This window comes from Lactuca saligna, chromosome 1 (assembly GCF_052625555.1).
Source record: "Lactuca saligna cultivar CGN05327 chromosome 1, ASM5262555v1, whole genome shotgun sequence".
Taxonomy (NCBI): domain Eukaryota; kingdom Viridiplantae; phylum Streptophyta; class Magnoliopsida; order Asterales; family Asteraceae; genus Lactuca; species Lactuca saligna.
In genome coordinates, this window is record NC_136417.1 from 81,768,819 (window position 1) to 81,786,817 (window position 17,999).

Here is a 17,999-nt window from a genome sequence, read left to right on the forward strand (position 1 = left end):
ACATCACAATCCAAAGAAACAAGAGTGAAGAGGCAATTTTAGGTCCTTGAGTATCTAAAACTCCAAGGAAAATTAGCCACCCTTGACCTTAAAAACACACACCATAAATCTTCAATAAGTCAAACCCTTCATAAAAACAAACCATTTTGGAAAATTGAATATGAATCACTTCATAAACAATCTCCTTTCAAGGTCACACTGCTCTTCTTTCATAAATGTTCAATCGCAAATATGAATATCCAAAAACTTTCGATTTCGAATACCCATATCATAATCTCTCCCCCCTTTTATAATCAAAATATGATTATAAAATTCCAAATGGGAATAAGAATGTGCTTAATGTGGAGTTGGCAATAAAATCCCCCCCCCCCCCCCCCTTCCCAGATTTGAGACAAATAACCTGAAGCTTCGAGACCATAAAACACAAAAAATATGACAATTTCTGTAAACTTGACTTTTCGGACAACTTTTACATTAAAAATAAACAAAACATGTTTATGCCATTGTAAAAACATTTTACAAAAAATAACAATCTTGAAATCCCCCAATAAAATCTCCAAAATGTGAAAAGATTTTGGTTTCTAGGTAAAAGGTGTCACATTTTTGAAAATTCAAGGACAATTTATGTATCTTGTGTGTGCTTATTCCCTAAATTAGATCAGATGCAAAAGAACGAATGAGAACAACTAACAAATCCAAACCACAATAAACAAGTGTCAGAAACCCACTTCCCATGGAACTATAGGCTTCCCATTCGACCATTCACTTCCTATCGAACCACTTACTTCCCATCAAAAATATGTTTTCGTTCTCAAGCCTTCAAACCCAATAACGAATGAATAACTTCCTAATTGACCTTCCAAAAAAAACTACGTTATTAACAATTGAACCACTAGCAAAGTCATAACTTCCCAATTGAGAATCAAAAATTCGTTATCTAGCCATATGCTACCAACCATTTGACCACTCGCTCTTAGTCCTTAGACTTTAGCTATCTTCTCAATCAACTTCCAAATTGATATCGGTTATACCATGGAACCACGATTGAATGAAAAAACTCGACTCCATTCTATATACCAGTCATATGCAAACTCAAATTTTGTTTATAATTCAAACACATCAATAGCGGATCGCAATTGTCAAACCAACTAGCGAAAATCAACGTCCAACCCTTCTCTGTCGAAAACCAATCTTCACAAACCAAAAGCCCGTTATCACTACTTCCTGGTTCATAACGGAAATGCACTGGTAAAACCCTAAACTTCGATTTGAACCCACTAGCAAAGCCAATCTTTCATCTTTCATTCTATATCAATCCCTTAAATCACAAATCCAAAATTATCAAATAAGGTAAATCTTAAGACATCATCCAATGAAGAGCTTTGCACCTTAATAATAGAATTAAGAGAGATTGGATGGTGTGGGAATGGAAGAAGAAATGACCGATATCTATAATGAAAAAACAGAGAGCACACAGTGCACAGACTACCTACGCATCGCACTTCTCATCGGGAGTGGTGACACGTGTCACAATTATGGTGGTGTATTAGGGTGCGCCGTACAAGCTGCCAACGTGTGCGACTGCAGGCGAGATAATTTTTTTCATAAAAATTGCATAATTTCCTTGTATGACCTTTGTTTTCGATGCATTTTATGTCCATTCGTAGCTTTCAACGATATATACAACTTTCGTTTAGACTCCGTCAGTTGATTTTCACTTTATTTTTAAAGTTATATTTTTATAGGCTTAAACTTTGAAAGTCAATGTAAAAAACATAACTCTCTCATACGATATCGGTTCTTGAGTATCTTTATATCCACGGATAGGTATAGATGAGATTTTGACTCTCGTTTAGATTGTTTTTCCTAACAATCGACTGATCTTAATTCAAGTTTCTATTTATTACACTATCACACTGAAACTTTTAAAAATCACAAGTTCCTCATAAGAAGTCATATTTGGGTGTTCTTTAAATGTATGGATTCTCTTTTACGACTACTACAACTTTTGTCAAGAATATCTATCATAAATAGTCATTTATCAAAATGTCTATTTTATGTAATCAGTCATTTAAACTGCAAGGTGAAAATGGTGTGTTACACAAAAAGGAAACCTTTTGATGCACATTCATGACTACAAACAACAAACATTTCTTCCAACTGTCGATCCAATTCCAGATGTCCACCAACAATCATTCTATAAGGCTCCAAATCTTAGGTAGAAATATAAATACACCATTAACATTTGACTATCGATTCAAAACTCCTAATGTGGAGAAGATTTTAGAATCACTCACAATAGAGCAGACTGAAACTTGGTAGGATCAAAACCACTACCATCAAGGAGACTCTCACTATAATCCTCAACATACGACTAACCAACCACCTCTAACACATGAGATGACAAAGATACCCTAAATCCCAATTAGCATTGACACATAAAATCTTACTTAATCAATTTTTGCAAACAGCAGAACAACTGTCGGACCTTAAACTATTGAGGTTACCCCGCCCCTCCCCCAACTTAATTACCAAATTGACAGAAGCTAAATCTGGAAATTTTGGACAACCAATGACGATACCCTACTAACTCACTAAATTTTCTAATGAAGAATATCCCAATAATCACATTGTTAGTACAAAGAACTCGACAAATAATCACATCCTTACTCACTTCTACTACTTCATGATATACAACCAGGGCCGGTCCAAGCGTCTTGCAGGCCCAGGGCGAAAAGAAAAAAATGGGCCCCTAAAATAATAATTTAATTTAATTTAAAAATAAACACATCGTTGTAAAGCCCACAACATAAATATGATCACAATATTACCTAAAAGAGAAATTAGTATCATTTTAATTCAAATTAGTTTTCCTTCATTCAAACTAGACAAACTCAATGGTTTGAAAAAATTATTCATAGATCCTTTATAAGTTTGATCGAAGGCATCAAAAAAATTTCGTTTCTTCCTTTTCTGGCTTCCAGATAAATGTTTTTTGGAAAACATTGTAGATTGTAATACTTAAACACTATCTATTTATAGGAAAATATTAGATCTGGTTTTTGGTATATGATTTATGTCTCAAAGTTATAGAATCCTAATATCATATTCAATTTAAATTAAGGTGCAACTGCAAATTAAAATCAGAAACAAACAATCAAACATCTGAAAATTAGAACTGGATTTAAAGTTTTGAATTCTAAATCATATATCAACAAAAAATATTACGTTCTTAAGTAAAAAATCTAAAATGTAGGTAGAATATATAAAGTCAAGTCTCGAGAAATCTGAGAACATCCAAAACCAGGAAAAAATATATATAACCTTTCAACATTTGATTAGATACCAGGACTAGGAACGTGAATACAAAATAAAATCAGAAACAACACTAAAACATCAGAAAAATTAAAATTGGATTTAAATTTTTGAGTTTTGAATCAGATATCTACAAAAAAGTTACATTGTTAAGTAAAAAAAATGAAACCTAGGTAAAAGCTAGAAATAATTGACAGTCCAGTTTCCAGCAATCTGAGATACAAATGCACAAACAAAATAAAAATATTAAATAAATAATAATAAAATATAAGAAACATGAATAATAAAATAAATCAGAGACTAATACTAGTTGAAAAACAAAAGAATCAAAGGAAAAAAAAATCTATAGCCAACCTTAAGGTTTTTATCTCATTCGTCGGGTGCTTTGCAAATTTGCATTCGCTCGACATAACTGATTATAATCTGAAGGCTGGTAAGAGGCTACGAGAAGGGAAGAAATCGCGCAACATAACTGATTATGAATCATTATTTTGATTAGGATTCACGAGGCAACAAGTAGGATTCACGACGTGTCAATTTGATTAATTGGTTCCCACTAGATGTAGATTCCTGAAAGACACCTTAAACGGCAGTATTTGCTTAACGTTACTTCAAAACGAGTTCCAGAGTCTGGATAAAAGAGATTATTTCATTGGCCTAAAGTTCGTTAATTTGGTAATTGGGCCTTTAGAAGATATATACATCAATTTATTATTATTATTATTATTATTATTATTATTATTATTATTATTATTATTATTATTATTATTATTATTATTATTATTATTATATATATATATATATATATATATATTAGAAATTTTGGGCCCCTAAAAGTTGTGGGCCCTGGACGATCGCCCGTGTTGCCCACCGTCAAGACCGGCCCTGTATACAACCCCCTAAACGATTCAATTGTTCATGACAGACGGCATAGATAAGTAAGTAGTATGGACCAAAATATACTAGTCATAACTCATTAAAAGGGTGCTCTCAACCACCCATTTACTCACACCCTTATGATGATAGCTACCATAACATTTTGCAAATAAGGCACACACTTTATCCTCTGAAGCCGATTAACAATTTCCAAAACTTGTCCCAAATAACTGATCGTTATTATGATCTAACAAAGTTCATTAAACCAAAAACACCCTCGTAGTTACCCAGTTGCTTTCCTTCGGAAGTACATTGCACTACCAAGGGAACTACTGGCTAGAGTAAGTCGCTTCTCCAACAAATCCTATATTGCAAGGACAATATATGCATCCATGAAGCCAATAACCCTCTCAGATACCCGAGTTGTACCTATAATCTAATCAACTTTTTCCTTCCATTTGACGCTTAGATGAAAGTCCAGCAAACCCTAGAGAGATATACAGTGAAAACTTTGTAACAGGGAGCCATCCGATGATAAATTGCTTCCTTCTTTTTTCGAATCCATAAACTTGATTTTAAATAACCCCGAATACTCAAATTGTAGATTTTTTTGACCAATAAAGTTGAAGCGGATAGTCAAACTGTAACTTGAATTCTAATCAAAATACTAGCTCTACCCCACTTAGGGTTCAAAGTGCCACTAATTCTCGCCTACAATATAATAGCCCTGAACCCGCTCAATTAATACTTTAAATCATCGATTTTCTAGGACCATACATATAATAGAATCATAAATCCCTCTGAATAATTAACTCAGTACTAGAATCCTATCAGATAAGAATAGACTATAGGGCTAAGCCAAAAATTTGGAGTCTATGTAAACCCAATTTTGCATGGTCAAGCATGGTTGTTTCACAACTAAAATAACACTTGAATGTTTCTAACATCTCCATGCTTCCAATGCAACATGAAACTCTTTCCATTCACTAAGAATCTAGTTGTATATCTCGCTTATGAGTCAACAAGCTAAGATCGGAAGTGAGTGGATCGGAATATAACAACCACCATAACACAATCGAAATACATTGGTCATGATGGCGTATCCTTGGTCTCACACCACGCTTTAGATTAATAAGAGGCAATGTTTGTTGATATGCTTCGGCTATTTTACGAAGTAGAATACACCTCCTTCTCCTTTTACTTACTGATGTAATCATCCACTTATCCAAGAAAGAAACACCCTGTTAAAGACACATCACAACTCTTTAAAGTAATTTCCCACATATATCCTCACAACTACGACTTCGCTGTCCTACCAAGAACATCAACAGTCACAAAATTCTTTACTAATATTGGTTCTTGATTCAGTACTTGGCCATAAATTCCTTGTTGTACATCCAGTCCAAACTCTCTGGTTTCATGTGCACAATCTTCCTTAGAGGCACCACTCCTTCCTCAAGTAAGCCAAAGAGTTGGCTTACGATATGGTTTTCACATTTTCTGCGAAACTATCTGCATATTCATATGTCCACGTTCCTTCACTGATAGGTGTAAATGATCGACAAAAATTCATACTTTTTTTCCTCAAGGCAGAAACTGTTGCGAAAGAATGTTTTCCCTATCAGCTACCTACTGACTGATAAGAGACTATTTTCTTCCCATCTCCTTGGGATATTGAAATAACTACGTCACAAAAAGTAACACGTCTAGCCATTGGCTAATCAGTACTAACAAAATCTACAATCCTCATGCCGATCATTTCGATTTCTACGTTATTGAGTCTCGCAACATGAGCTAAGACTTGAACTAGGTCCACCCTACCTTAAAATCAAATCACTTGAACATGTTTGCATCACCCAAACCCAAATCCTCAGGTACCTAGGTTTGAAACAATACCGTAATCCTTCACATCGTGACTTTCCATAATCATACGATCGATAGGTAGAGTTATATCAAATTGTCTACTCATTTACAAGTTCCTTAGGAATGTGTTCGACTCTTCCTGATCCTCGTACCAATCTTCTGCTTCCAATAGTATGGGCATATACTACCTTCCATTCCTATCCGTGCTCATACCAAATATTATATCACAGTTTGCAAGTCACTATTTACTAACAACATTCTATATACATATTCATGTGCTCGAATGAGAATGCATTAAAATAATCTTTCTCAATTCTCATTCTAAGATTCTTCTCACACATATGCCTACACTAACACACTCTAATAGTTTTCCTATATCACTAGGAATCCCAATCTATCCTGTTATCCCAAGGTGAAAGAAACTTCTATCAACATTAATCAACTATGTTATGAACACTAACTATATTCAACTAGAATTAGGCAATCCTTAGACTGAGAGATCCAACATTACAACGGTTGGAATCCAAAAAGAGATGCGCAATAGGGGCTAGGACCAACAATATAAGACTATCTAATTCTAGGGGAATACAATCCGAACTCATTCACTTAACATTTAATTAATACAAATATAAATTTCCAACACCAAATAAGCCAACAGTTAAGCAACTAATCTTATAGGAAATTCTAGCACCCTACTTATGTAAAGATCCTTAATCTAACTACTAACATGTATAATCATGGAAGACATTGTACAAGCTGTCTAGTGGAACTAGTTAGCGCTTAATATACAAGCATGTACTAATTTTCATATAATCATCAAATAAGGCATACAAGTCTGCTTCATCACAAAAATGCCATATTCTTTCGATAATCATGACTAACTAACCTTCCTCAAGGCATATGACATTTCCTCACACTTATATTTTCAAAACTAGTCCCATTTACTTAATTTTTTTGTTTAGAAAACAAATTCATGTCTGAAAGGTTGTAGTGATTTTAGTCTAAGCACACTAAGGAGTATGTTTAATTCTCTCACCCACCGGTCAGATAACCAAATGGTTTATGTATAAGCAATTATAAATCATAAGATCATCTTTGCATGTCATATCAACATAATTATGGTAAAATGTGAACGCTAAGTCTAGTTTTGAAAACCATGATGTAACATAGAATGTATAAACTGTATGGCATGTCCCTTCAAACTAGAAAGACCTACAACTAAACACATAGAGTAGTAATTGTAAGCCTAAAGGTTAGTGAGTAATCACAGTGTTCTCCCATTATACATATCATATGCAATAACTCTTCGGTACATTATACCATATAACATATGCTAGCATACTCTTAACGATTATGTCTAGAACTTCCCTCCAAGAGGTTATTCTCTAGAAAATAGATCATCTCATCACACTTCCCTATAAGAGGCTATTGATCACACTACCACAATACAACTAGAACATCCCTCGGCTAAGAGGCTATTCTCTAGTAGTCCATCCTTCGACCAACGGTACATGGTCGTCTAGACCAAAACAACTAGATTCCCCTTTCTGAGAGAATTTTCTCCAATTGTTAAATCACCAACCACTTCCCTCACTTACGAGGCTTTCGTTGATTTACATAACATAATTACATAGTGCACATAATAGTAAAGTTCGTGCGATATCCCCTATATATATATATATATATATATATATATATATATATATATATATATATATATATATATATATATATATATATATATATATATATATATATATATGTAACCTTGATTTAGCTATTAGGGTACAATACATATCTTTTCATCCTATAAAATTCTTGTCCTACTTATTCTTATACTATTGAGATAAAGACCATTTTGCCCTTAAAAGCTCAATTCAAGACATAATTACACCACAGTTGACCAAAACTCAAACCGGTTAAAAAATCAACGGTCAACATCCAATCGCATTGTGGCCAATCCTTGGCCATGTTGTGATCCAATCACGAAAAAATATACAAGTGACTCTATTGACTAGCACGTTCTGGTCGTCCTTGACCATGCCACGTTCCCGCTGGTATAAACTCATTCATTAAGCGCTTAATATCTTCAGATAAAGTCTCATATCATCAAATCGAATTCCTATAAACGGCGTAATGGATAAAGTTTCCAACTTTATCTATTCTAAGGGATAGATCTTACCAAATCTAGAATCAAAAAAAGATTTTTTACACTGAAGTCAATAATTTATTGCATGGCTGCAAAGGAACCCAAGCAAACACCTTTCTCTTCTTCCTAAGGTCCAGAAACATAATTACTTGCCAACTAAAGTTTTGGAGTTGCTCATACTCAAAGAACAAGAGCTCACCAAGGCCCAATTTTTACAAAACCTCATACATGCCTTAGATAAATGCCTCAATTTGAATAAGGAAGCACACTTTGACACTTACATTTCTTAAGAAGTGACATGAAGGTGGAAAGTTCAATTGAACCTATCTTTTCAAGCTTCATGAGCTTTCTTCGTCTTCAAAATCTTTTCAAGAACATCATAAGCTATTTAACATTCAAGATGGAGGATAGGGTTTAGACAAAGGAGGAGGCTGATGATTCTAATTAAGGAACCCTAGGAGTTTGTACCATTAAATAGGGCCCAAAGCTTGAGATATACGATTTTCAATCCAACCGCCACAGCACCATTGTCTATAGTTGACCGCATCGCCGCTTAAATGATCTATGTGGCCAGGCCGCGACATGCATCAACTTTGTAACGTGGTTACTCAAGATCTCTACTCTTGGTAACTTGAAAGATTAATCATAAAGGATATTTATTGTCAGAAAAATAAATGTTACATATAACATGAGGTAAATAAGAAGCACATCTTCTCTCAAGATACTTTCGAGCTTTAGTCATACAGATAATTCCAAACCTGATCTATTTTTTGGTTGCCATAAATAATTATTTAATTTCCCTTGGGTATTTTTATTTAAACCATCATATTGCCAAATATAATTTTAGTTCATTCCAACCTAACTAAATTATACCCAAATCTACAACGAACACACTAATATCCATAGTGAGTAGTTTCACTATAAATTTATGTATTTTTTAAGTGAGTGGTGACATGTTTAAGCTCACATCAAACTGATATTGAATCCCCATTTGGTTTCTACTTCTAAACCAGACTCCAAAATGTGAAGAGGCATATTGAGAGCTCGATGAAACTTTTGTAAAAAGAGAACTAGATGGATCATGACTGAAATAAAATGCTACTAATCGTATAGGCAACTAGAAAAGTATACGAAACGATATCATTAGTCTGTTTTTCTCCTTAACTACGTATACGGAAGGACTTGTCCTTTTTCTTTTGGCAGATCATTCTTCATTAAGGACTTGGTCGTCTGGATCCCTTTATTTAGATAGTTCTTAACTAGAACTGATAAAGACCAAAGTCTCAATATTTAAACACGCTAAATTTCCTTGATCATGTATTTAGGAGCAAGATATTCATTCTCCCTATGATTTTAGCCTTTTGATTTACCGAGGTTGTTGAGTTATGGAGCATTGATTCACCATTTTACTCTATAGCCGAGTTAGCCGGAATAAACCATGGGGTGTTGCATATGGTAAATCACTTCGATTGTATGAACCACATTACATAATGTGATACTTGTTTTATATTTATATTATTACTCAGTGTGTGAAATTTTTTGAATCATTTGTTGAAGTATTTAAACCCTAATATTTGCTAACGAAGAATGGATGTCCTTTGTGAAGTTGTCTTTCGCAAAATTAACTCCACTTTCGTTGTGTGTAGCTCGGTCTTAATATATCTATTGTTTAATATGTTGCTTACGAATTCCCCTCCTTCAGAGTATTAGATCCAATATGTTGCTTATGAAGAATCACACAACCCCATAAATATGACATAAATAGACCACAAATGCCAATATATAGTTGTGTACATATTCTTAAAAAAATTAATAAAAAAAGAAAAAGAAAAACATTTTTTTCCAAGGTGAAATATCAGGTTTTACAACCAATATTACTTCAAAACTTTATCATTGTACATTTTATCTTGTAGAAATATGAAAAGATGGTTAATCATACTACAACAACCAGTCCCTTAGTTTGTTGAAGGGGGGCAATGCCAATATTTTTTTTTCTTACTATCTTAAAGGAGAATACTAATATTACCACTAAATATGCCATAACCATAACAGTCTGAGGTTATCATGAACTGCTGTTGTTTTTTCATCAGGGGGATTTAAAGATAGTGCAAATCTCAGTTCTCAAGAGATGGTTGATGTGGTAATAGGTTGTGCTGCTAATATACTAGCTAAAATTGGAGAAAAGCTTTTTGTTGAAACTGGCCGACACCTAAAGTACGTGCTTTACTATAACAACTACATTAAAAGTCTAATGGAAGAAGTGGGCACGTTAATGTCAAAAGCACAAGGTATCCAACTAGAAGTTGATGAAGCAAGAAGAAATGGAGAAAATATTGCGCCTGAGGTTGAACAGTGGTTTTCAACTGTGGACAGAATTTATGAACAGTCTACTAGAATTCTCGAATATGAAGTTCCAAAAAACAAGTGTATCCTAAATGGTCGGTTCCTAAGCATCAAAAAACGATACATCTTAAGTAAGAAGGCAAAGAAGATGACTGAGAAGGCTGATGCTGCCAAATTAAAAGCCGAAACGTTCTTTAAGATGTCATACCCAGCCCCTCCACTTGCAGTAGGAGACAGATCTATGGGAGATTTTAAAAACTTCGAATCAAGAGAACCTACCATAAATCAGTTGATGCATTTCTTAAAGGATGACACAAGACAAATTATCAGTATATGTGGTATGGGAGGATCAGGAAAGACAACAATGGTGAACGAAGTTGCAAGGCGTGTAAAAGGAGATAAATTGTTTGATGAAATCGTACTGGCAGTGGTGTCCAAAGAACACGATCTGATGAATGTTCAAGAAGATCTCGCAAAATGTTTGGGATTAAAGTTCAAATATCCAAGATTTGAAGGAAGAGCTGATGAGTTATGGAAACGGCTACTCCAAAGCAAGAAGGGGACTCTTGTGATACTTGATGATGTATGGAAACACATTGATTTGAAAAGTATTGGAATTCCATTTGGAAAAGAATATAAGACTTGCAAAGTACTTTTGACTTCTCGAAGTGAAGATGCGTGCAAAGCAATCGGATGCCAAGACATTTTAAGACTTGACGTATTAACACAATCAGAAGCATTTAGTCTTCTAGGAGAAATGGTTGGTGATTCGCTGAATGATCCTGATCTATGTGAAACTGCATCTAAAGTTGCAAAAAGGTGTGGTGGTTTACCTATTGCAATAGTATGTCTAGGTAGGGCACTAAAGGATAAAAAGAAAGAAGTGTGGGATGACACCCTTCTAAAACTACAGAGGTGTATAGTACCATCAAATATTCAAGGCATGAAAGAAGAAGTTTATCAATCTCTAGAAGTAAGTTATGAGCTTTTAGGGGATGTGGAAGCTAAGAGACTCTTTCTCCTTTGTTGTCTGTATCCAGAATATGCAAATGTCCCACTTGAAGCATTGGTACGATGTGGGATTGGGTTGGATTTCTTTGAAGGCATCCACTTATTAATAGAAGCAAGAAATAGAGTATATGCACTAACTGATATGCTTAGACGTCGTTTTCTATTGATAAGTGGTGATAGGAAGTCAACTGTGAAGGTACACAATGTTGTACGTGCTGTGGGAATATCAGTGGCTTCTAGATTGGAATCAAACACAGGGAAATTTAGTGGAATGGTGATACATGAGGATAAATGGCCTAGAGGTATGACATACGGAAACTATAACGCCATTTCAGTTGTATCAAATGAATTATCTGAGCTTCCTTCTCGTGGATTGGATTTCCGAAAACTTGAACTTATTCAAGTTGCATGTCCAAAACTCTCTGTAGAGAAATTGAATACCATGTTTGAGAAGATGGAGAAAGTAAGAGTTGTTGAGCTATGGAATATGTCTCTATTATCATTGTCAACAATCCTCTTTTCATTGCCAAGAGACATTCACGCTTTGTGTATGGACTGCAAAATGGAAAATATCGGAGATATTATGACCAACGAGTTCTTGAATCTTGAAATACTGAGCTTTGGAAACTGTGATATTACAGAGTTGCCTAAGGAGATACGAAATTTATCAAAATTAAGGCTTCTTGACATGAGTGGTTGCCGCTGGCTTGAAAGGATTTCACCTGGTGTTATCTCAAGCTTGTCTCAACTTGAAGAGCTAGATACAGGATCAAAATGGTGGGGAGATGAAGAAGAAGGAGATGCAAGCCTTACTGAGTTAGAGTCGTTGACCAATTTGAAATATTTAGGGATTCGCATTAAATCATCAAGGTTCCTACCTAATTACAACCTCTTTGAAAACCTGCAAAGGTATGTAATTTCTGTAGGAGTTCATCTTCAAAAAAGACGATCCTTCAATAACAGGATGCTTTTGCTGAATCTTGAGAGTACAGATACACATTTAGGTGGTGGTATCGAGAAGTTGTTAACTAACAACACTGAGAAGGTGTTCTTGACTGGTGATGGTGTCAAACTTGCTCTAAAGGAACTGGATCCAGTTGGTTTTCAGCAAGTCAAGAACTTAACTGTTGAATCTTGCAACAGTGAAGGGATAGAGTATCTTTCAAATTACAGCAACACATCAAATGGTAGTGGTGTGTTTAATAATCTGGAAAAACTTCGTGTGGATAAAATATGGCATTTGAAGGGAATTTTTCGTTACAATGGAAAAGGGTTACCAATTAGATCATTTTCAAAGTTACGCAAGATTCATCTGTCAGTTTTACCCGAAATGACCCATCTGTTTACATACTCAGTTGCAAATAATTTAGAGCATCTGGAAAGGCTTCATATAGAATATTGTAACAGTATGCATGAAGTCATTTTGAACCAGATACCTTCAGCATTGGAAAGTACCATTGATAATAAGATTGTTTTCCCAAAGTTAACTGAATTAATCCTGAACGATGTTGCAAGCCTTATTTGTTTCTCCCATGGAATCAACCTGCAAGTTGAGTTTCCTCAGCTGAGAGTATTAAAGCTTGAATATTTACAGAATTTTCATACCTTTTGTCCCGAGGAGATCAATCTGGCTTCCGAAGGCAACCATAGAGGCACAAACTTTCAATCTCTTGTCGACCACAAGGTTTTTAACTCTTCCATACATATTTTGTTGCTAGAATTGTAGTATGTTGTTTACTCTAGTTTATTGAGACTTTCAGAAATTTAATGAAGGGAAAATTGCATAAAAGACATTAAGTTCACATCAAGTTTCGATTTTGACAATGCCTTTTTTTATCAGTTAAGTCACCAAGTTCACAATTTTGTTGAATGTTTAACCAATCGACCGGTTTGTTTTAGGCGTTTCATGTTTCTTAGTTGCTAAGTAGGCAAAAAGCTAATGCAGGATTCCACATATGATTCTGGTTGACAAATATTTTGATTAAATTGAACCCTTATGTAGATTTGTACTCACTTTCCCTTATTTCTTATTCTTTTCTTTTCTCAGAGCATCATGATTTTGTGCAGTGGTTGGCTTCCCAAGGTCGCTCAAATGGTTCATCATTCCAAGAGAGTGGTGTAAGCAAGGCTAGTAAGGTTTTCTTTAGGAGATGTTACTGTGGACAACCATCCTTGCCTTGCCTACACTACTTTGGGATGATGAACCACTTGAGTGACCTTGGAAAGCCAGCGTACAAAATCGTGATGCTTTTAGAAAAGAAAAAGAAGAAGAATTAAGGAAAAGTGAGTACATATTTACATAAATATTTACATAAGGGTTCAATTTAACTCAAACGTTTGCCAACTAGGAGCATATGTGGAAGTGATATCAGTTTTATGTCTACTCAGCAAGTGAGAAACATCAATACCTGAAACAATTTGTTTGATTGGTTAAATTTGCAATAAAGTTTCGTGACTCAATTTAGAAGAAAAAACACAATGTCAAAATTGAAATTTTGTATAAACTTAGCGTCATTTATGCAATTTGTCTGTAATTAATCGTAGTGATTATCGATCATTCCAAATGTTTGTTGATTCACTTTAAGGATATTCTTGACACAATCTAAAACTGTGTAGGTTGAATTTTCAAGCTTGGCTGAATTAACAATCACAAAAATGGGCAACATTAAGCATGTTTGGTGTGGCCACCTTCCTGATCTAGTACATCTACAAGGACTTTACATTCAGTTTTGTCACATGATGGAAGAAGTGATTTCAGTTCAACGTCCATCAGTAACTACAATGGAAGAAAGGATTGTCTTCCTCAAATTGAAAGAAGTAATCATATTTGGATTAAACAAGCTCACCTTCTTCTGCAAAGGAATTGATCATGTTGAGTTTCCCCAGCTGAGAGTTTTACGACTTCGTTGGCTAACACATTTCAGAAATTTTTGTCCTGAAGAGACTACTGGTCGCACATCTTCTCTCTTCAATGACAAGGTATATATGAACTGTTCATACATACATATATTAATCTATAATCTTCAATCCTCGAGTGAATCATGAAAAGGTGAGGAAGATTTAAACAAACTAACCATCTATTTCAAATCAAGTTAAAAATATGGGACTGATTACAAACATAACCAAAAATGTTTTGCAGCATATATTTTTGTCTGATTTTTTTTGAAAAATATTGCTTTTGCAAAATAAAAAACTATCGTAATAAAAAAATCATTTGAGGACAACCTATACAAGTTAAAAAGATGGTCATTTTTCTTATTGACTTCCCATTGTTTTTGTTATTTTTGTGATTAGCTCAAAAAGAAATTTCCACTTCAACCAATCTTCTTCAAAACATTCTCATATCAAATTAGTTAATCCATTTCAGCCATGTTATAAACTGTTTTGAAAATAAGCCCATTTATTTTCTCCTACTTCTGTTGTATTAGGTCTCATTTCCTTGTCTTGAGACACTAGAAGTCTCTGAACTTGACAGTGTTGAGGAGTTATGGTCCAGCGAACTTCCCATGAGTCAGTTTGGTAAACTAAAATCTCTTAGAGTAGAGAAATGTCACAAACTGGTGAATATATTTCCATCAGATTTGCAAACAGTATTTCCTAGTTTGGAGAAGTTAGAAGTGGAGAAGTGTGATTCTCTGGAACAGGTGTGGGGTTCTACAGAAGAACAAATCAGAAAGCTGAAAACTATATTTGTCCATGAGTGTCCAGTGTTGACAAATTTGTGCTCTTTTTATACATTCAAGGGTCTATCAAATCTCCAGATTTTGAATATATCTAGTTGCAAGATGCTGGAGGAAGTAGTTGGATATGAGCACACATATGGAAAAATGAAAGAAGTTCTTTCTCTCAACAAACTAGAAGAACTGAGTCTTGCATTTCTGCCAAATCTTAGTTACTTCTCCCATAACAAATGTGACATTGAACTACCAGAACTAACTCATGTGAATATAAAGAGTTGCCAAGAAATATACACTTTCTCTAAAAGTTCAGTGACCACACCAAAGCTCAAATATGTTGTGGTTGATGATGTACGGAGATGGTTGGGTGATGATGATCTCAACAGTACCATGCGGCACTTTGCCTGAAGATGGGCATATTAGGTATGCTTTCATTATTTCCAATCAAATGTTTAAGTCTTATAAGCTAAATTGGTTTAATGTACTTATTTTCTTATCTCGAAGAGGCATACGACTTTATGAACGATATTAATAGCTATAAGTTTGTGAAAATATAGATAATCATGTATAATATATGTGTAAAAAAAACAAATCGAAAAAAACGACGTTCGGTACCCGAAAAACCGAAAATAAAAAACATTTGTAGCTAATCCGTAGCTAATTAGCTACGGATTTTTATTATTTTTGGTTTTCCAGGCACCAAAGTCGTTTTTTTCACACCTCTAATATACATATATCTATTTTTTCAGCAAGTTATAGTTATTAATATCATTTATAAAGTCGTGTGCACATAAAGAATTCATTACTCGTTTAATGGTTTAACACTGTAATGCTTATGAATACGTTCACATACATCTCACAAATGCATATACATACACATATACACGTACACATTTACCACAACTCATTCATGTATATAAATATACATATACAAACATAAGATCATCACAAGTTTGTGAAAAGTATAGGCATTACAATCTGAAACTGTGAAACGAGTACGTGATCCCGAAGGGGCACATGACTTAATGAACGATATTAATAGGTATAAATTGGTGAAAATATAGATAATCATGTATAGCAAACGTGTGAAAAAAACGAAGCGAAGAAAGCAATGTTTTGTGCCCGAAAAATCAAAAATAAGAAAAATCTGTAGTTAATATGTAGCTAGTTAGCTACGGATTAGCTACGGAATTCTAACGGAAAACCCTATTTTGTAGCTAATCCGTAGCGATTACGTAGCTACTTTCCTTAGAAAAACCCCATGTTTTCTAGTAGTGTGTAGACAAATCCTCATATAGGAAGTGAGAAATAAACTGAAATGACTAAAAGGAATAGATCCTATTCTTTTATCATACTATATATATATATATATATATATATATATATATATATATATATATATATATATATATATATATATATATATATATATATATATATGAGAAAGCTTAGAATGAAGAAAATATCATGTCTTGTTGAAAATTACATGATAATAAGAGACCTAACAGTAATCATTTAATTAAGCAAATAATATGAAAATGTTCTGATTTTGAACAATATTTTTAGAGTAAATCAAGAATTACATTTTTGTTAATAATCATGCAATCACTTTGAAAGAGCATAACAAGTTCTGAAAATCAATATTTGACAGAAATACTTTTTTTTTTGAACAGCTGAAAATATTTAACAGAAATACTGAAAATGTTTATATCTAAATCAAAGTCCTAAATTCCATTTCCATAGGGTAAACATATTTAAATTTAGAAATATTCCTTTAAGACTTAAAACAGAAACCACAAAATGATTTAAGGCTTAACTAGATCTCATTTGGATGGACACTTATAGAAATTTCTCATGTTCACGCCCAGTAAGTTGGCTAAATAAGACTAAAAATAAGTGTTTTCCCACATCATCCCCCTCATACTCACGAGATACCTAAATATGCCTCAATATGACAGATACCAATATATGTTCTCCAACATGTCCCATAATGTAAATGTTGTTCAATCACAAGGACTATTGGGTTTTTGCATTATTCACAAGTTTTCTTGATTCATTTCATGATGTCTTAAAAGAGTAGAGTGGCTTATCATCACAGTTGTGGATTGTGACCGCAGGTCTTCAATGGTGTTGGCTACAACAGTACACCAAAAACGATCCGACATGATTTCTTCAATTTCCCAAAACTATATCTTCACAATGATCCATTTGATGCTCTTCACAATGTCCTTTATTATCCTTTGTTGGTGTTTGAAAAGAGTGTATCCCCAAAAAATCCTATATTTTCTGTATATAAAGGCGTTGTGGTCTTAAAACCCCAAGACCCGAGTGATGAAATCAGTTTATAAAGTATACGAAACATAGTTTGGTATTTTGTAAAAACTAGTAGAGTGTAAATCCTTTTAAAATCCAAATAATGTTGTTACTCTCTATGTGTCTTTTCCTTGTAGAGTAAAAATGAATGTATCTAGAAAATCCAATATTTTCTTAATAGCGAACTGTAGTCTTAAACCCTAAGACCATGATGAAAATGAATAGTGTGTGTATATATATATATATATATATATATATATATATATATATATATATATATATAGTTTCATTTCTTTTAATAAAACTAACAAATTAAAGCTTCCCGTAAACCAAAATGGTGTTCTTATTCCCTATGTGAGTCACTATAACCATACTAATATGACGGAGTGCCTGTCTTGACGCTCTTCAGGCATCGGTTTCGTAGAAGATATTTGTCACCCTAGACTAGCCTA

The 17,999-nt window shown here is 33.9% G+C and overlaps 1 protein-coding gene across 1 annotated transcript in view; it reads left to right on the forward strand.

Annotated features, from left to right (window-relative positions):
* Positions 1-17,659, forward strand: part of LOC145040510 (disease resistance protein At4g27190-like) — a 28,789-nt gene extending 11,130 nt beyond the window's left edge. Inside the window, exons 3-6 of the mRNA XM_078988427.1 lie at positions 10,294-13,241; positions 14,174-14,536; positions 14,986-15,657; positions 17,352-17,659. Coding sequence (XP_078844553.1) covers positions 10,332-13,241; positions 14,174-14,536; positions 14,986-15,642 — 3,930 coding nt within the window. The 5' untranslated portion in view covers positions 10,294-10,331 and the 3' untranslated portion in view covers positions 15,643-15,657; positions 17,352-17,659. The remainder of the gene's footprint in view (positions 1-10,293; positions 13,242-14,173; positions 14,537-14,985; positions 15,658-17,351) is intronic.
* The last annotated feature ends 340 nt before the right edge of the window (positions 17,660-17,999 follow it).